Source organism: Zea mays, chromosome 7 (assembly GCF_902167145.1).
Source record: "Zea mays cultivar B73 chromosome 7, Zm-B73-REFERENCE-NAM-5.0, whole genome shotgun sequence".
In the NCBI taxonomy this organism is placed as follows: domain Eukaryota; kingdom Viridiplantae; phylum Streptophyta; class Magnoliopsida; order Poales; family Poaceae; genus Zea; species Zea mays.
The window spans coordinates 159,206,451-159,227,143 of NC_050102.1; the positions used below are offsets into that span (position 1 = coordinate 159,206,451).

The 20,693-nt window shown below is 41.6% G+C and overlaps 1 protein-coding gene and 1 pseudogene across 1 annotated transcript; both read right to left on the reverse strand.

The window, feature by feature from the left end:
• Window positions 1-71: 71 nt before the first annotated feature.
• On the reverse strand, window positions 72-5,352 carry LOC109941199 (expansin-like B1; annotated as a pseudogene).
• Window positions 5,353-7,137: 1,785 nt separating this feature from the next.
• Window positions 7,138-17,188, reverse strand: LOC100191942 (uncharacterized). Its single transcript, NM_001361608.1, has 19 exons — window positions 16,736-17,188; window positions 16,512-16,608; window positions 15,799-15,917; window positions 15,408-15,575; window positions 15,078-15,206; window positions 14,405-14,465; window positions 13,938-14,041; window positions 13,761-13,844; window positions 13,419-13,525; window positions 13,119-13,230; window positions 12,674-12,787; window positions 11,195-11,260; window positions 8,918-8,990; window positions 8,725-8,811; window positions 8,139-8,193; window positions 7,981-8,052; window positions 7,813-7,875; window positions 7,623-7,737; window positions 7,138-7,540 (listed from the first exon to the last, which is right to left on the reverse strand). Exons 1-19 carry the CDS (start codon window positions 16,892-16,894, stop codon window positions 7,466-7,468), a joined length of 1,860 nt encoding a protein of 619 aa, NP_001348537.1. The 5' UTR covers window positions 16,895-17,188; the 3' UTR covers window positions 7,138-7,465.
• Window positions 17,189-20,693: the final 3,505 nt, after the last annotated feature.

Sequence of the window (20,693 nt, forward strand, 5' to 3'; positions counted from 1 at the left end):
GAGAAATTATTATGTAGGCGCCAAAATCTTACCATTATTAAAAAAAAGCAAAAGTTGCGAGAGCATAGGAACAATCAATCATCACAACTAGCTTTAGAATGCTATTATGTATCCAATTATAGTTACAGCAGCTGCACTTGGACCCCAAAATCATACGTGGCTCCTGCCGTCCAGTTCTGTGGTATTGTGCTTGTTGGAACTAGTCGTCCAGTTTTGTGCTTGTTGGAACTAGCTATATTTCGTTGCTGCCATGTGGAGCTCCGCTGGTAAATAGCATCCTTATGGACAGAAGGCCACTTGGTGGGGAGATTGCAGCCCATACAGCATCATGAGTTCGTCTTAGAAGCTGGCATGTGGGGTTCACAGTCTGCATTCAGCCATCTACAGGTATTTAGAACTAGTAACTATTTTTTTTAAGTTCCCACATACTGCCCCTCTCATAAATATAAGGCCTTTTCAGTTGTTCTAAGTTTGATCAAATATATAGAGAAGAGTATTGACATCTACCATAACAATGAGGTAAATTATAAAGGCACCACCTTAAAAACCGAATTATAAAAAACATATTTCATAAATTATCTAATGATGCTGATTTGGCGTCAAAAATATCATTGGGCTTCTCCTCAAGCGCTCCTCTAGAGGAGCCGGAACATTTGAGGAGTCACTTTTTTTTTTTGGCTCCGGACCTTGTTCACCGGAAAACGGTTCCTCTAGGAAACTCAAATCCCCTTCAGGATTGAAGGGGATTCAGGATGAAATTAGTTTATTTCCAGCTCAATCTCCTCCAATCTCAAAAGCGATTCGAGGTTTCCAAAGTAGCCCTAAAATGTTTGGTAGGGGGGTCCACCATCCCGAACCTGCCCTAAATTTGGCCAAACTTAGGAAACTCAAAATCTCCTGTATTTTAGGATGAAGAGAATACGTAAATGTTTCTGGACAATTTATCTATTTGTACAAGTCATGAATAATCATAACTTGGCATGCCTTATCTCTTCATGCTCTGCAATGTTTACCTCTCAAAATTTACTTGCTGGTATCAGATGTCAAATCTCAACATGTAAGCTGTGTCATAAGTTCGTTGTGCTAAATCATTACTCCCTCCATCTCAAAATATTAGTCGTTTTAGCTCTTGGTTTTTATGTTTATATTCAAATAAATGATGAATCTAGACACGTATACAAAGCACATGCATCAAGAATTGTGTGAACTCCTAGTTCTTTAAAACGACTACTATTTTGGGAGGAAGTATGTCGTACATTTCAGTTTCTTTGCCTTGTGAAGGAAAAAAAATAGTCGCATACCGCTCAAGATTTTAGACAAGTTTATTATGCACGGACTTCCTGCACTCAATTCCTACATGATCAAGGTTCATCAGGGTTGAACCAGCATGCTGACTGAGGATGAAGTCAGTGCCGTTGCTTGCCCCAGAATATGTGATCACCTGTCACGCCATTTTGGGAGCAACAGTAAGGATTTGTGCACCTGACTTGTTGGCAATCACTAAGGGCTTGTTCGTTTCTGTCGGATTGCACCCGGAATCGTTCCAGCTACTCAAAGTTTATATAAATTAGAGAAGCAATCCGGTTAGGAATCGTTCCGACCCACCAATCCGATACAAACGAACAAGCCCTAACTTGTTTAGTGCAAACAGAAGAGTTTAAGTTCCGGCCCGGCCTAGTGTACACCACTTACTAGCAAAATGAAATTACCTGCTAGGCTGCTATCATTACTGTAACACCGTAAAGTCCAATTTGGCGAAAATAAGGAAAATTCCCCAAAAGGTTTTAAATCAAAACGCCTTTCCTTAAAGATATTCATAATTTGGAAATTACTGCTCCCAAAATGAATATTTTTTTTAAAAAAGTAAATAATTAAAGATACTTAGATAAACTAAATTGCTTTTTGATTAGGTTATATAGAAGAATGGTGATTAAACTATTTCTTAATATATATAATCTACAATATAAATTATATTCCCTAGAATTAATAAGGTGTGGACTATTCTCTATTATATAATTGGAAGCATGTCCAAAAAAAACTAAAATTAAATAAATATATAAAATATGTTTTGCACATCATGCAGAAATTCTATATGTGTATCTAAACTAATGGTTTGAAAAATTCAAACTTGTGTAGATTTAAAATTCAAATGGAAATAAAATAGAATAGAAAAAAAGGAAAAACAAACCAGATCGCTCCTGGGCCGTTTCCTCCCCTTCTGGCCCATTTCCCCCTTTCAACCCGCGCACTGGCCCAACTTCCACATCTGCGCCAGCCACTGGCATTTGAGCCTACCCCGTCAGCCTCACGTGTGTGCGCCTGCGTTGCTCCAAGTCGATGGCAGGCGGGACCCGCATGGCAGCTCCATCCCCTCTGTGCGGGCAGCTTCATCTACTTCCCTGCATTCTCGGACATAGAAGAAATCACGCCCCCCCGGCCAACAGACACCGTAACAAACGCCACATAGAATCTAGGGCCGTTTCGACGCTCGGACCCCCACCTCGACCATATATATTTCTTGCCGCGCCCCTCTAGTCCCCCATGGCTGAACCATCGCGACCAGAAAACTGAGCGCCGAATCCGCCATTGCCGAGAACTGGTCACTTGTTGGCCGCCACCATGGATCTCGTCCGTGGGCAACTCCCCGACCCTGGCGGGTGTTCTTGGAGCGTCGCGGGAAGCCTCCGCGCATGTACGTATCCTCGGCAAGTGAGGACCGCCGCCGTGGGGCCGGTGATTCCTCGCCGGGGTGGACCGTGAGCACCACGCCACCATGTACCGTAACCTGCGTCACCTCCTCGTCTAAAGCTGTGGTGAGTGCGTACCGTAGTTTCGCCCCGATCTCCTATGTGTATAATAGCTTTAGGATCGGTGTTGTGCCGATCGAAAGCGAGGAGAGGATGTGATGCGGCCATGGCAACCACCGCGGGCAGGACTCCAGGTGTCGCCGCGTCCTGCCTTGTGGGGAAGAAAGCCCTCGGGCCGTTGGATTCGCAAACGACGATCTGGATTGGGCAGAACAGACCCCTTCGCCTGATCTGATCTGGGCCATAGATCGGCGGATGAGCGGTGTTGAGCTGTGCGCGCGACTTAAAAATCTGAATCGTTGGATGAAGATCCAACAGGTACGATTGCGTACCGGTTCAGTGTTATAAAAAAAATCTAATCCGGACCGTATCCTTTAAATCCAACGGCTCTGGTTGCTTCTTACCCCTTCGGCCTGGCCTTCTTTCAAAAGAGCCCTTTCACTTTTATAAAACTAACCCGCCATCCTGTGCAGAGTTCTCTGTGTCTGGGGGATTTCACGTGTTAGCCCCCGAGTTTTCGGAAAATAGTAGTCGCCGTCCAGAGTCTGGGAATTTCAGGAAAATAAAATCAAAAATGATTTTCAGGATAAAAATAAATATGATAAACTTAGAAAATTCATAACTTGATGAATTTAGCTCCAAATTGATTAATTCCAGTGGCATTAATTTTGTTTAAGTATTGTTTATTACCTAGTACCTTTGTCTAACCATGAAACTTGATTTAAAATTATTCACATGAATAACTCTATTCTAGGTATTAAATAACTTCAGAAATTCCTAACTTAATAATCGTAGCTTCGAATTTAGCGATTCTTGTTCCCACGATCTCGTAGTAACGCGTAGATCATTATTATACAGTTTATCCTTATGTTTGGTGTGATGTTAATTTTGTCTATACCATGTTTGTTTGTATTGCTACGACTAGCGTGAGGTCACGAGTCACCTGAAGAGCAAGTTGGTACCTGGAATCTCAAGTGCCAGGCAAGTTGTGCCCTTGATCACTTCTTTTTACCCACTCATGTTCTAATTAATCATAATGATCTGCATAGGTTAATTTTGATGGGACCCAATAGGTTACCCTAGTTTGATTATCTTTATACCTTGTTTACCACTGAACTTTTTGGGTAGTACTTGCTAGTGCTTTATGTGGTTTTGGGTATGAAGATATATCATTCAAGATTATACTTTTGTTATCCGTTGTTATTTACTGTTCATGATAAGATCATTATGTTAATTGGAACATGGAGCGACCACCCGGAAAAACAGTGCTACCACAAGGGTTTATGGACGCCCTTGGCTGATTAATTAGGAAAGCTAGTGGAAGACTACCTTACCCGAAAGGGGCAAGGGCAGTAGGGGAGTGGTCAATGTAGGGAGGTCCTTGGGATGATTTTGCTGCGATGGCGGTCATGCGAGGGATCCCTTCATTGGAGCTTCCTATAAACTGTAGCGGGTTTTCTGAAGCTAGTGGAACTTTGTAAAGGCCTCGTAGTGTTACCCTGCCTCGCCTCCTCGGTAGAGGTGTATGGGAAGTCGCGATCCCTTGGCAGATGGGTAGCATGACTTGTGGGTAAAGATGCACAACCTCTGCAGAGTGTAAAACTGGTATACTAGCCGTGCTCACGATCATGAGCAGCTTGGACCCTCACATGATTAAATTATGGAACTTAAACTCAATTTGTCATATGCATTGCATCACAGGTGAGGTTGTTACTTTTGTTCTGCTACTTAATTGGGTTGGTATTTACTTATACTTAGTAACTGCTAATAAAATTTTGACCAACTTTAAAAGCAATGCTCAGCTCTAACCATCCTCTTTGGTAAGCCTTACACTTCACGTGAGTTCCCACCTTTAGCGAGTTCATGCACATTATTCCCTACAACTTGTTGAGCGATGAACGTATGTGAGCTCACTCTTGCTGTCTCACACCCCCCACAGGTCAAGAACAGGTACCACATGATGAGGCGCATGGAGGATGCTGTGATGTGTTCGTGAGAGATCTAGGTCGTCGTCTCCCAGTCAACTTTGGGTTGCTGGACCGTTGTCTCCTTATAATGTAATTATTTATTTTGTAAAGAACTCATATTATTTAGTAAATATGTGACATTCGATCTTGTGTCATGATTCATCATATGTGTGAGACTTGGTCCCAGCACATCTGGTGATTATGTTCGCGCCCGGGTCTTGGTGCCCCGAAACCCGGATGTGACAATTATCAACCATGCACGGATGGACCACAGTCTGCCCCGTTCCTGTAAAGACTTGTTGACGCAGAAACATTAATTGCCATTGTCAAGTGCTGCGCCAATTAGCGCTCCAATATTCACATGCTCCATCTGGAAAAAAAAACTGTGTTAGAAACACAATTTATCTCTGACACTGTATGGTTCGCTTCTATAGTCGTGGAGAATCCTAGTATCACACTCCCTTACTCTCCCAAATTATAGGTCATTTAAGCTTCTTGTCCTAAGTCAACTAATTTTGACCAAGTTTTGGTCTTTTGGAAGAAGAAAAAAGTACCGTTTTCGACACTGAAGTTTCCATCTGCGGTAGCCCGGGAGATGAGGATGAAGGAGATGAACCATAGGTGGCAAGAGACGGAGTGGAAGATGTGAACCAGGATTAGAAGATTGTATTATTGTGAAAGCACCTCTAGATGAGTTATGAGTTGGTTAGGTGGTCTGAGTAGCACCATTTCTCATGTCTAGGTCAAGGCCCAAATCGTAAGGGTGGCATTCCCATATGTGATGGAGTCAGCTTTCGTGGCATTTTCTGGTCAGGCTTCGGTTAAGCTCTTCTTAGTAAAATACTACGGGGGCGATCTTTTTCCCACTGCCCGAGCTTAAAACTGTATTGTTGTACATATAGGATAGAGATCGAGCCATATAGTATTTATAGTGTCCGTCCTCAGATGACATCCTTGGGTTGCTGTTGCTCACGAGTTAAAGCTGAAGACTTTTTGGTTTCGAATGGATGGGGATGCCAAAGCCGTTGTTGGAAATGCTTCTCTATTTATCTGATTGGTTGCCCGCATCGCTTTATCCTAAACCACTGCGTGCATTGACTTTACCTGAGCGTATGTTTGGTTGTCTGCACGTGAAAGACATGGGTTGCACGAGTCGATGCAAAACAAGCCATTTGAAGGCCAATTACCTGCATCCACTCTACCGCCAAAGCGCCCGGTATCCGATCAGCCAGGCTCAGACGATCAGCCACGGACACAAGGAACCAATCAGCCGGACACGTGCCTCAGTTTTTTTCTCTTCATTTTCTTAGGAAGCATGGTACAATTATTTTTTCTCTATGTTATACTAATCATGTGCATGCTAAGAGATCAAATTCATATCCATTCTCCAAGCAGAAGAAAGATGTGAGTGGAATGTGAAAGCGAGAAGGGTGTGGGAACAATCCATTTCTTAAACGAAACACCCCATATCATGCAATTCGGTTCTTTTTCCTGTCTAATGTGTTAACATTTTTGCCAGGCTGTAGCTGTAGGACTCGCTCCCCATATGTGCACAGATCATGCAAGTCACAGAGCTCATTAAGCACGGATGATCATCTCAGTTTGACAGAACATGTGGATGTAATCCATTTCCATAGTACACTTGTGATGTGATTGTGACATTCATGCGTCTCAGACAACCCAAAGAAGTGGAGATAATTCCCCTATGCCACTGGAGAAAGAAATCAATCCTCGTAGGGATTGGTCCTTTTTTAGGAACTGTCTCGAGTGAGAAGTAATATGTTTTGATAAGGAACTAGCATTTTCAACAAGGACCAATACAGATTGACAGCTACCAATGGTAAAAACTGTTGATTTGACAATATTAATATCATGTAGATATGGCAAAACCTGGTTAATAAAGATGAAACACATGTACTGATAAAGATAAGGTACTTAATAATTCGGGATAAACTAGGTTAGGCCTGATTATTATCTATATCTTGCAATCGGCCTAGATACACATTCTATAAATCCCACCCCTTCTTGGACCATAAAAGGACTGAGAATCCCTATTTAAACAAATGACCTGATTGTATTGCATAGACAATAAACACTGCTACAAGAATATGTATAAATCCTCGTGTCTTTACCTTTAGTTCTTGACTACACGACTTATCCTAAATTCACTGTAGAATAATCTTTGACAAAAACGTAAGTGACAATCTTCTCAAATATCAGTAGCAAAAAAAAAAAAAAAAAAAAAACCTCAACAACAACAAATAAAAACTCAGAACTGACATTTCAGATGACACAAATACATTGTAAGATAAGAGAGATAACCATCAAACGATTTCAGGCAAACAAGTTGCCAGAACAGATTTCCTCTGGCAAATTTCTGGCTTTGTTATTTGGTCTGTGTTCAAAGTTACACACAGGATTTTAACATCTGAGAGGGATTGGACTACAGTTCCAGTAGTGGTACAGTTGATGATATTTGAGATGGGAAATGTTTCAGCACCATGGAGTACGTCAGGAACTGTGGCCTAAGGTGTCTCGTGTACTAAATTCAATTAAAAGTAAGGTCAATGAACAATGAAGGCTGTTTTCTTATAACTAACGTGCCTACACTTCTGGAGTGCCTTCCAGAACGCAGCCTAAAGTATATCATACATGATCATTGAACATATGCAAAATAGCAAATAGAGCTATCTAGTCCTTCTTGTATATTATTGTTGGATAGACAGGACTCCACATGTTCGTCTTGACATATTCATTAGTTTCTTCCTGCATCACCATGATTTCAAGGTTTAAAAAAAGCAATAATAAGGATAACATAATTTGCTTGGGAAATGAAGAGATTAACCACCTCACTGAGTCGTGCAAGCTCACGTGCATCCATGTCACGGTATCCCTCAGCTAGATCCTCTGCTACTGCCTCCCTCACAACTGCTGCTGCCACCTCCTTAGTGATGTCACGTATTCTGCATGTGGGACATATTAGAATAGAAGGCATAGCATACAACACAAACAGGAAGATCGGATTACAACTATAAAACCTGGAAATTGGAGGATAAATTATCCCTTCGAGAACCTCCTCCTCTTTCATGTATGAAGCCAAACTACATAAAAAGTTACACAGTAAATTTTACAGTTAAAGATGTAAGTAATAGCCCGATTGTGTTTTTGTGTTACAAGGTTTAATGGCAAGAGATCAAGGGAGTCACCGTTCAGCTGCAGCCTGCAGCATTCCATCAGAGATAACCCGAGCACCAGACAGAAGGGTTCCAAGCCCTATTCTGCACAGCAAAGAAGCCAAAAATGAAACCATAGCTGTCATAAAAACAAAACCCGATTGCATAGTGTGTAATGAAAATTATCTAACCCAGGAAAGAGGTACATGTTGTTCCCTTGATTGGAATGGCCAATCTTCCCATCACCTGTAAGATGCAGTAATGGCTGAGAGTCAACATAAGAAAAATTGATGAGTCACAAGCGAAAGGGCCTCTAGCGTAATGGTTAAGGCTTCCGAGTAGCACTTCCAGATCCAGGGTTCGATCCCTCTCTAAGGGCTTGTTCGGTTAGCTCTCAATCCATGTGGATTAAGTGGGATTGGGTGGGTTTAAATCCCAAGCAAGTCAAATTTCTTCACAATTTTTTCCAATCTCGTCCAATCCATACATAACGGGATTAACCGAACAAGGCCTAAGGGGGATTTTGGGGTTGGTTAAAAAAAACTCGTTGTGCCCTGCCTCTCTCGGGTTACGTCTTGCACACCACCCTCCGGCTGGGCCGTTGCAGAGTGTGCGGTGACGTCCCGCTAGTGATGGAGGGCCAGGGTTCAGGAATTTTCTCGGCCGAGACCATGTTTCGTTCTCTTCTTAATTTAATACCGGGAGGACGGTCTTTCCCTCCCCGGCCGAGTTTTTTTTTAAATGAGTCACAAGGACTACGAATGGAAAGAGAGATACCAAGATCCACATCATGAAATGGGCTCCCACTAGCAAAGATGACCTTTTCACCTAGAATTGAAAATGCTTCCCCAGGTGTACACTCAGCTACAAAATGGAATGAGTACATAATTAGATAAGACATGCAGCAAACAATGAACATCAGATCAAAATTCACCGTCAAAACATTAGATCAAAATTACACGGCACAAACCATTCTTAGTTGGATTGGACATTGCAAAAATTGCTGGCCTTGACGAGGACGAATCTTTTAGTGCCTCTAGAACCTGACGGTACAAGTGCCCCATTATGAGCATTCACTTCCATAACTTACAGCTTTTCAAAGTCAAAAAATGGTGAGTACAATGTCTAATTAGATGTAATCCACTTGTCATTAGCAGGAGGCCTTTGAAAATTAGTACAAATGCCATTAGTACTATAACTCATGCGTTATTTGACAATGTAAGGCGCATTCTAGAACCATAAACTCACACAGATAAATCACTAGATCTCTAAACTTGAGAACTGCATATTTCAGTTCTAAAACTTGCTTAACCATGTGAGAGCAGGCTTGGATCTGACTTAACTGCAAATGTTTGGTGAAGCTAAACTTTGAATACATGTTTGTTTGATAATAGTGAAGGGAAGAAAGTATTTTTTTTAAATACATAAATGTTTCTCAAGATACAAACTTACAAGGACATCAGTTTTCCATTGACCTTACTTTAGTATCATGTTGTCCAGAACCAAGAGAACATGTTTGTAGCATGGTGGTAAGTCCTGCAGTTGTGACGCTACTAACAAAGGCCCGATACATGGTTCTTGCACAAAAAAAGGCCCCGCTATGTTCCCCAAAGGTATGGGTTAAGATAAGGACTCTGACATGCTGACAGCAGTGCCCATACAGGTAAGAGCTGACTTCTGGGTAACTTTTCTAGGCCTTCCATGCACTGCCTTCTGGATGTCTCTCCTCTTGGGTTGAGTGTTTTTCCTTACTTAAACATCATGTAGTCAGACAAATAATTTAGATCAAGCTAAAGACATTATACGATATCTAATTTCCAATATTGGTATGAGTTAGACCTTTGTTGACCTCTTTTAAGTTGAGGGACCTAAATGTGCAGCTCTGTAGCTTAACGACTTATTTAGGAACCTACATTGTGGTTACTCTAAAAAATGATAGACCCAGTGCTGGCGACTCCCATATGAATGGGATCTAGGGAAGGAATAACCTGAGGCAAGCCTCACCCCTGTATTTTTGCAGAGAGACTATCGAACCCAAGACCTTTGGCTCAGTGGAAAGGCTTCTCACCACTGCACCAGGCCTGTCCTTCTACACTGTGGTTTACTCTGTTTAAAAAAACTGTAGCAACTGTACAGAAAACGATTCATTTGATTCTCTTCAAACATTATGCGGATTTGCTACCTTTTATTCTCAGCTGCAACTATGAGGCAGTGGCAGAGCATGCCGGGGGGGGGGGGGGGGGGGGGGGGGGGGATTACCTATTCCTGGTCATCGTGCAGCGAATTGTGGTGAGACTCCAGTTAGGCCAGCACTAGATGGAGATCTATGGGCAATGAGGACTTATGCTTGCACATAGTAGCTTACTTTGGACTTCATCTAATTCGCTGATGGATTTGTATAATACACATAGCTGGGTTGTGCATTGATGGGCCAGCAGGCCTTGACAATTTTCTGTAAGCCAAGGAGGAGCGGAGCTCCAATTTCGCCTCCACTAGGATCTGCCCCCGTTATGAAGGGTGCACGTACATTTGAGGACTTGTTTGATTGAAAGTATTTCTCCCACCAAGAATAGACGAAAAGTCGACTTTCTACAGATTTGGTTATGTTTGTGATATTATAATTTTAACTTTAAGTTAACTTTTGAGCCAACGGCTCTTAACTGGGGATTCCTAGTTATTCCCTTATTCCGTCCAATAAAGCAATGAGGTAAAGAACAAATCGGCAAGGCCTGATTTCACTCTTTGGTCATGTTAGTGGTTTGGTACTTGTGGAAACATAGTCATGGCTGTCTTTGAAGGGAGCAATCATAACATTCCTCAGCTTGTCCAGGGTGTTCAGCACGAATCCTCTTTGTGGAACTCTGCCGCTGCCATTGAGTTGGAGTCCCTTTGGTATTGAGTCTTAGTTGTTGGTCTAGGGTTGCTTACATTGCTCCAGTTGGCCAGGTTGTTTTCCTTTTACAAATTGTGAGTGTGGGTGTGTGAGGTGTATGTTAGGCCCTGATGGGGTTTGTTTTCTTTCTGTACCTTTCCCTTCTTAATATAATAACAAGCAGCTCTACTGCCGGTCAAGAGAAAAAGTCAGTACTGCTCTCCCCTACTTATCTTATGAAAAAAAAGTTGCAATAAGGAAACCAGTAGAAGGGTGAAAAAAGTAACTGCCCAGTAAGCATGAATTACTATTAATACTATAGCATTGGAGTAAATGCTTCAGAATAAGCAGAAAGTAACATGCAACTATTCTTACCTCCTTCGAGAACAAACCACCAACAGCAGATAATCCAAGTATGACATCAGGCTTCACCTTTTTAACCTGCACAACAAACAAGGTACCATACCAGATGTTCAGATTTATAAGCTGAAGTTTGTTGAGTCCACTGATTTCAAGTCGGGCGACCAGCTAGTCGACCAACAGGACCGACCAGGCGCCTAATCGCGATTAGGGCGACGATTAGGTCGACTAATCGGTTCTGGTCGGCCTCTGGTCGTCCCTAGTCGTCCTATGTATACTCCTAGGCATATAAGCCATATATATATGTATATATGTATTTCTAGGCATATAAGCCATACTGAACTGAAATTAAATTGGAAGTTTGGAACTGAATTACTGAAATATAACAGTAGCAGGCTAGCAGCAATGCAGCATAAGTGAAACCAGTGAATGAGCTACATATAAGTGAAACCAGTGAATGCAGCATAAGTGAAACAATAGAGTACCTGCTAGTCTGCTACCTAGAGCAGATCAGCATCCAAGCAAAAAGCAGCAGCAGCATCCAAATAAATGGGTACTGCTACGCAGAATGCAAAACTGCAGACTGCAGACAAGGGGGAAGGAGGGGAGCAGGGATGACGAGCTCATCTTGTGCCTTGTAGATGAGCAGGGGGCAGGGACAACCTTCAAGGATGAGCTGCACGCCGGCGCTGGTGGACGGTGGAGAGCCCTAGAGGCTGGAGCAGCCGCCGCCGGCAGAGGACAGAAAGTATAGGAGAGGGGCGCAGGCGCAGGGGAGGCTTTAGGGTTTAGGGGCGCCAACAGATTTATGCGGCTACTGGGCCCAAAAAACGGTGGAGCCCAATAGCACATCTAGCCCGCCGTGCACTGGTCGACCAGAGATGGCTAATCGGACGACTAATCGGACGATTTGGACGCCTAATCGACGACTTGGACGACCAGAAAAACAAATCGCGTCGTCCCCCTAGTCGGCCACTTACCGGCGACCAGCCCGACTAATCGCGATTAATCGCGATTAGTCGGACGATTTGTAAACAGAGGTTGAGTCATTTTTTAATGTTAAATATACATATATACATAAGCTGAAAATAAATGCTAATCTTGAAAATAAAATCTAAAAACATGCCAAACCAGAAATAACATAAAACCCCAAGTTGGGGTGGGTTTAATGATCTGAGTCAGTCTAACACCACATGAAATGGCATTAGCTCTAGACCACAGATAAACTGTGTTAAAAGCCATGATGAGTCAATAATGAATGCTCCTTAGTATTTTGCTGTAGAGTGGTTCTTTTCAAACCTAGATTCGTACTTGGTCTCTTTGGAAAAGAGCATGAATCAATAAAGAGTGCAGTAATGAACCGAGTCCATATTAGAAACTTATTTTGGAAATACATATTCCTTCACAAAATGTGGCTGTTCATCTTTAAAAAAAAATAGTAACCTCACAATGTATCATGCTTATAAAAGCACCATGTACAAGATTAGACAGTACCACTTCAACTAAGCTTGCCCCCTCACTTAGGCCCTGGTGACCAAGCTCACTCTTTCTTCTAGCAAAAGGCCGTGCATCTGGATCGATATCTTCTCGGTCTTCTGTTATTAGGCCCTACACAAGGGAAAATGTAAATCATGTTATGAGTTCATAAAAGTAAAGAAAATTAGTTTGTCCAAAAAAAACTTAGCAAAAACAAAGATTTAATTTTGAATGATTGGGCACAGCTAATCAATCCTTATAGAGCAAGAAGCACTCTCAATGACACGACATGATAAATACAACAGTGGTGATCCAGGTAAATTTCTTAGAGCATGTAACTGCTCAAACCTTCATTTCTACTTAAGGTTATCATTCCCATGTGGTGAAGGAGTGGATAGTATAAAATAGTAGGCAACCATGCAAATATATGAATCGTTAAATGGTTCTTGGTTATCCAACTTACATGGGCATCCACTATCCAGAATTGACTCCTCGCACTCTCAAAAGCAACGTCATTGTTTCCCAACATTCTTGCCATGGTTCTGCTTGCAGCATTCACCACTCCAATACCAGCACTGTAAAGAATAGAATAACATAGAGGCAATATTTCTTTTGCACAGCAGTGTGATCATATTTCCAAGATTCTTACTGAAGTGAATATGCTAACTGCTAAGTCATCAGAAAAATAAACAAGATTTGCTGTGAACCACTTAGCATGTTATTCTAATTTTAAACTAAGTGCAAAAAAGACAGCGTTCCGGACCTGCCAGCGCCAGCAACAACAATCCTTTGCTTTGGAAAATCTATCATTGGCCTCCCTTGTGCCCGTACAGCTCCTAAAAGGCCTGCTATTGCGACACCAGCAGTTCCCTTTATATACACAAAGAATAGCCATTTCAAGAGCAACGCATTGACTCTTCTAGATAACAATGAAACATACTAACTAGAATACTTTAACCAGATGTCAAAGGTCAAAACCTCAAGCTCTATTTCACTTCTAGAAGCTTGATATAATATTGTGCAATGGTATCACAAAAAACTAGGGGACGTTGGCACAAACATGACAGCAAATCTTAGGAACGAATTTGCAGAAATTAGAACTGACCTGAACATCATCATTAAACATGCGATAAGTCTTTCTGTAACGCTGCAACAACCTAAAGGCCCATTTACTTTGGAAATCTTCAAACTACAAAAATACAAGTATTGTGATATGATTTCGGATAAAGCCTCACATAATGAAAATGTTAATGAAATGAAGCATAGAATGTCAAAATAGCACCTGTACAATAACATTAGGCCAGCGAGTAAAAACAGCTTCCATGAATTCATCAATAACTGAAACATATTCATCTCCCTCAAGACGGTGCTCTTGTAGCCCAAGATCTGTATGATAAGAAATCAAGAAAAAATGGAATAACATGACAATTTTTCTTGATATATTGCTGAGTATCAAGTGTATCTAATTTGAACAGGTATCACTATATGTGTTAGAAAACATGGAAATCTATGGCACTTGCTACATGGTCTTTTCCTTTAGGGCTAGTTTGGCAACTCTATTTTCCCAAGGGAAAATGAACTAATTTCCCTTGGGAAAATAGAAATCCCTTGGAAAAATGAGGTTCCCAAACTAGCCCTTACAGTTAGAAAGTGGCCATAATGTGAAATCAAAACTAGGTGTTTGGTATGACAAAAGTGTGAAAACAAAACTAGGTGTTTGATAGATAATTAAATACTGCACGAACTTACAAAGAGGATCCTTAAGGAGCTTCTCGTTGTTCGTTCCGACATCAATCATAACAGGAAGAACCTAGAAAAAAGTAAGAAAGAAATGAAAGACACGAAAGATTTGTCCACACGAAAACCAACAGTAAGCAAGTAAAGGAACAACAGTAGATTACTTGAGAGTTCTGTTTTAGATAACACTAGTGTACTCTACAAGCTATTATCGTTTCATTAAAAACATGGTTCCCTTTCTATACCTAATATTATCATGCAAGGGTAACGCATCTTGGATTTTTATGTGAATTTTGATGTACCATGATTTGATAGATTAAACTGTAATAAATTAATAGCTTAATATTTTTTATTAGTCTGCTTCTACGGGCTAAGTCTAACATTGTTATTCTTTTATTGTATAAGATATAATTGTTTTCATATACACATGTGTGTTGCACGTGCATTTCCATTTAGAAAAATCCACTCAGATGTCAAATAGGTTTTTGATGAATATCTTCCATGGGCATATTTCTTTGAGATTTTTTAAATTATCAAATTTACTCCAACCAAATCAACAAAAGAACAATTTCCATTTGAAGAGTTATTTGGCTGCAAAAGGTGGCCAGTTTAGGTGGAACTGAAAATAAGATGGGAAAGAGGGGAATAATCTGAAATTAGAGTTCTAAAGAACCATTCAACACACCCTTTGAGGATTTATTCCAGCAGCAGCAACATATAAATCCAATTTTCCAATAGCAATGCCAATACCATGCACCCCAAGATCACCAAGACCCAATATCCTGCTTCCATCAGTCACCACTATCATGTCAACCTGAAACAGAATGGCCAAATAACCATTTTTGGAATTGTACAAAAAGTTCTGGAAATGTTTGTCCTTTTAGATCTCCAAAAGGCAAAGGATCAAAAGGCATATCTTAACGCAACTGTACTTTACCTTAAAGGTAATGGAATAGCTCAACTACAGAAGACAATTACTAAGTGAACACCGGGCAAGCACTGAACTGACCCATACCTGATCAGCTGGCCAATTGTACACCATGGACATCATCTCCCCACGATCTTCTGCACTAAAGTACATTCCCCTAGGGCGTCGAAACAGACCACTGTAGTTTTGGCAAACAAGTCCAACGGTTGGTGTGTAAACGATAGGTGCATACTCCTCAATGTTATCTATTAGTACCTATTGAAAAATGAGACAATACAAGGCAATCATTTTCGAAACAGAATTCAACAAGTTCTCAATCAGTTATGTTTGATATTGCAAGGGAAACAAAGTTAACACAGAAGGTGCATAACCACACATTGGAGGTGCAAACCAAAGATATTGTTCCTTAACAGAACATGCAACATCAACAGGAATAAGGATGTCACTAGATGAATGTGTGGACTGTGAAGGCGCACACCTTGTAGTACATCGTTTCATTTCTGTCATGCAATCTGTTAAGGATGCGCCATTTTGCCAATGGATAAGTATCAGACGGGCCATCTCTTGCATATCTCTGCAGCCGTTTCAGATCAAGCACTGTAACCAAAGTATAAATTAGATTTTAAAATAAAAATTGCAGAATGCTGTTACAGTCTATTTCAGTAATTATAATTTTCTCAAATGGCTTAAAGAGTTACTGTAAAGAGTAACCCAGCTGGCATACCACCCGGCAGTGATGCATCTCCTCTAGGCTCTAGCTCTAGCTCTAGCAGTGGATAAGAATCGAGCAACTTCCGCACTTAAGCTTTCGAGCCATAAATATGTTTAGTACTTTATTGTAAATTTTTAATTGTAGGGAAGCTTTTCTGTAGGGTTTAGGGTTTATAGCTTCTACAGATAGTTGAGGCTATAAAGGTCCATCAGTGATTCTAGAAACGATCATAAGAAATTAGCACCCGTATCATCCTAAAGCTAAGCAATTGGAGCACTGGTTGAGCTGACTCAATCTCCAAAGTCCAAACCTCAAACTAAACTCCAGGGATGACCCAACACCAAGACCACATTCGTAGAAACATCATTTGCACATTATAGCGGCCGATCCAATTAGATCCCCAGCGATTCATGCATCAGGTAGCAAACTCCAAAAGCCAGAGCAAGCAATGAAGCGGCTCGTCGACGGGGCACACGTACTGAATCTGTCGATCTGCTGCTGCGAGGAGACGACGTTGGGCGGGAGCAGGCCGCGGAGGCCGAGGCGGTCCCTCTCGGTCATCGAGAACGCCGTGCCCTGCAGCAGCCAGCAGCGTCACAAGTTCAGAACCCCCAAGAGCGCGAACTAGACAGGGTCACAGGGAGCACCACCGCCCGCCCGCCCGCGAGCAGCCGGTGGGAACGGAACGGAAACCGAGGCGTACCCGGTTGAACCAGGGGTCGTGGAGGATGTCGGGGCCGCGCTTGTGGAGGACGACGGGGCGGTGGCACTCCGACGTCACATACTCTCGCGGGTGCTGGGAGAGGCGGCGCAGGCGGTCCGGGGCGAGGGATCGCCGGAGATTCCGCGAGATGGACGACATCCCCGCGCCGGCTCCTGTTTCTCGGGGAGGCTTCGGGCGGTGGCGTCAGTGGGTATCGGCGTACGGGAGAGTGGAGACGTTCTACCCTTTACAGCCGACAATGCGTTTGCCTTTTGCCCAAATTATTCTCCAGCGCCGCAGCGCGTGGGAGGAGGGCGACGCTGGACCCCGGGGACGGAGGTTTGCTGGTCGTGGCTGATGCTGACAACTGACTGCCTGCCCGGATTGGTTCGTTGACGCCGGGCTGCCGACGAGGAGCCAGATCTGCCCGCGTCCGCACTTGTTCGTACGAACAATTTCCGGCCGATCAGGCGCGCGCGCTGGAGCAGAGAACGGTCAGAGGCAGACCTAACGATTTGTTTGTAAAAAAGAAGAAAGTTCGCTTGGATTCAACTATCCAAGTGAAGTGAAACACGTTCTACTACTTTGTACACTCGCTTTCCAAAATGAATCCAATTATCAATTATTCATTTTGTGACTGTTAAAATGACCGTTAAAGTAATTTATGTTTTATTCATTTTAGTAAATAAATTCATGTTTATGACGTTAAATCAATTTAATATTAAAAAATTATAATTAATTGGATAATATTTATTCGGTGTTGTAAATATTGGAAATAATAATGTGATCATTGTTATTTGGATTTAGTTAGACTTAATCTAACTTTGAATATAACAAATTTTATGATCCATAATAAATACTAATGCAATAAAATATCGATCTTGTATGGAAAAATAATGAGAGATTAAATCGATTTGAATATACTCCATCTGTCACAAATTATAATTCGTTTGACTTTTCTGTGTCACGTTTGATTGACTCATCCTATTCGATTTTTTTAATAAAAAATAAAAAGTCATATTTAGAGTATATTATATGCTAAATAATATCACGGCAAAAATTAACAATAATTATGATTTTTTGGATAAAACGAGTCGGTCAAACTTAGAGTAAAAAAAGACAAACGAAATATAAATTGGAATGGAGTGAGTATTAAGGTGTACTATGAGTTCAAGAAAGACGCAAATCAAGTCATATATCCACACGTGTCGCGATATAAGCAGACTTGAATGAGCTATTTTATGATATGAGTGATATAGAACCAACGGAGGTTTGCGTGTGCATGTTTACAGGGAGTGGTAAGAGGAGTGGTAAGAGCGATATGCGATAAAATGAGGGACGAAAGAGGATTTAGGTGATGGAGGGGCAGAGGAGGGCATAAGATGTAAGGACGAAAAATACAGATTTTAGTTATATATATATATACATACATTAGATCTCTAAATAATGATGAATCTATAGCAAATTAGAAGGGAGTGTGTTTATCTTGCTTGTGCAAGGATATATAGGAGGGGGTAACCTATGGTGTTCTGGTGAGCTAAGAGTCATGGTGTTTTTTTTGTGTTAGAGGGGGATAACATGTGATAGTCTCTTGAGCTAAGATTCGTTGTGTTCTTTTTGTCTAGTCAATATTGTTTTGTTAAGCTTCGAAGGTTTAAAATATTTTTTTGAAAGTTTCATATATTTCTTTGGAAGTTCTGAACCTGTGCACTTGTTTCAAGAACTAATTTTTTCAAGTCCCTCTCTATTATACTTCCTCTATTGTCTATTGTCTCGTCGTCATTGTTCCCTCTATTACCACAAGTTAAAAGGTTTTAAATTTAAATAAATATAGCAATAACATTGTCGCTGATACAACGCTAGAGTATCAATGGTATCATAGAAGAGATAGAAAGAGAAGCATTGCGTAAGTTTTGGCATCGTATGATATTGATGTGAAGTCATGACATCAAAGCCTTAACACGCATATTTTTATATAGGTTCAGACCGCGGTGTACGTAATACTATATGTCCTCTTTGATGGATGTATTTACTTTGATGGAACAAGTTACATAACCAAAAAGAACTAGAGTCAAGCTCACTATATATACTTCTAAGCCATTTGCTTCCTCTATGTTCTGTGTTCCTTGTTGTTGTTAGGATAATAGACTATGATGAATGCCCTAGAGTGAATCTTGGATCAACCCCTTGAGTGTTGATATCCGCTCACTTTTATATCTCAAGAAAGCGGCAAAGCTTACATGCATGTTCTACTTGTGGGCTCTACTTATCATCAAACCAACTACGTATGTCCCATTCTAACCTTGTACCTGTATAATAGCATAACCTATATACATGGAGTGCACGTCGGACGTATGCTGACACTTATCATTCTTTTTTAGGTGACGTCCCATATGGCTCTTAGAGAGTTAGAGTGAGGACGAGGGCCTTAATGGTGCTAGTACATCGTAATATGAGTTTTAGAATGATTCCTTATACTTTTGCTGCATGAACGACCTAGTCATGCTATTGTGATTATTTGGAGAAATATTTTGGAGGAAATATTTAGAGAAATGTCGGTAGAATATTTAAATATTATTTATGGAAAGAATTTGAAGAGGGTCACTAGGAAAAAATATTTCTAGGATATTTTGAGGAGAATTTTGGAGAGAATATATACCACTATATTTCCTTTGTTGAGATCAACTCGCAAACAAATATTTTGAAATAAAATTTAAAAATTTATCTTGAATTTAGAACGAGTTTGAGAAATTTTCTAGAATTAAATTTTTAGGGTGCTACATCTGTACCACCTGGTATGATGCAGTTAGTAACCAGAGCAACCTTTTGTACTTATTGTATTTCATGGTATATTTCGCGTGCGCACACATGTCGACATGATTGATGCATGTACATGAAAGTCGCCTAGGGGGTGAATAGGCAAATCTGAAATTTATAAACTTTAAGCACAACTACAAGCCGGGGTTAGCGTTAGAAATAAGATCGAGTCCGAAAGAGAGGGCGAAAACAAATCATAAGCAAATAAGACGGATGACACTGTGATTTGTTTTACCGAGGTTCGGTTCTTGCAAACCTACTCCCTATTGAGGTGGTCACAAAGACCGGGTCTCTTTCAACCCTTTCCGTCTCTCCACCGATCACAAAGACCGGCGAGCTTTTCTCTTCAATCAAATGGGTCACTTAGACCCCACAAGGACCACCACAACTTGGTGTCTCTTGCTTTAATTACAAGGTGTTGAGAATAAGAAATGGGGAAGAAGAAAAGCGATCCAAGCATAAGAGCTCAAAGAACCCGAGCAAAACTCTCTCTTCTAGTCACTAATTGCTTTGAGTGGAATTGAGACTTGGAGAGGCTTTGATTCAATTGAATTGTGTCTTGTATTGAATGCACTAGCTCTTGTATTGAGTGAGATGTCTAAAAAACTTGGATGCCTTGAAGTGTGGTGGTTGGGGGTATTTATAGCCCCAACCAACAATGTGGCCGTTGGGAGGGGCTCCTATCGATGGGCACACCGGACAGTCCGGTGCGCTAGCCACGTCGCCCAACCGTTAGGGTTCGACCATTGGAGCTCTGACATGTGGGGCCATCGGACAGTCTGGTGGTGCACCGGATAGGTATTGTTCACTGTCCGGTGCGCCTTCTGGTGCCTGCTCTGACTCTGCGCGAATTGTCCGCGCACTGTAGCGTTGTCAGCCGACCGTTGAACTCGACTGTTGCGCTGGCGACCGTTGCTCCGCTTGGCACACCGGACAATCCGGTGAATTATAGCGGAGTGGCTCCCCAGAAACCCGAAGCTGAGTAGTTCAGAGTTGATTTCCCTGGTGCACAGGACACTGTCCGGTGCGCCAGACCAGGGCAGCCTTCGGTTGGTTTTGCTCCTTTCTTTTTGAACCCTGTCTTGGACTTTTTATTGGTTTGTGTTGAACCTTTGGCACCTGTAGAACTTATAATCTAGAG

Excerpts from the sequence above, each read along its gene's own strand:
- LOC100191942 (NM_001361608.1), bottom strand. The coding sequence starts at position 16,894 with ATGTCGTCCATCTCGCGGAATCTCCGGCGATCCCTCGCCCCGGACCGC. Across the intron at positions 13,526-13,760 it reads TGTTTAATGATGATGTTCAG|GGAACTGCTGGTGTCGCAAT; the intron begins GTCAGTTCTAAT and ends GTGTATATAAAG. Across the intron at positions 8,194-8,724 it reads ATTTCATGATGTGGATCTTG|GTGATGGGAAGATTGGCCAT; the intron begins GTATCTCTCTTT and ends TGCATCTTACAG.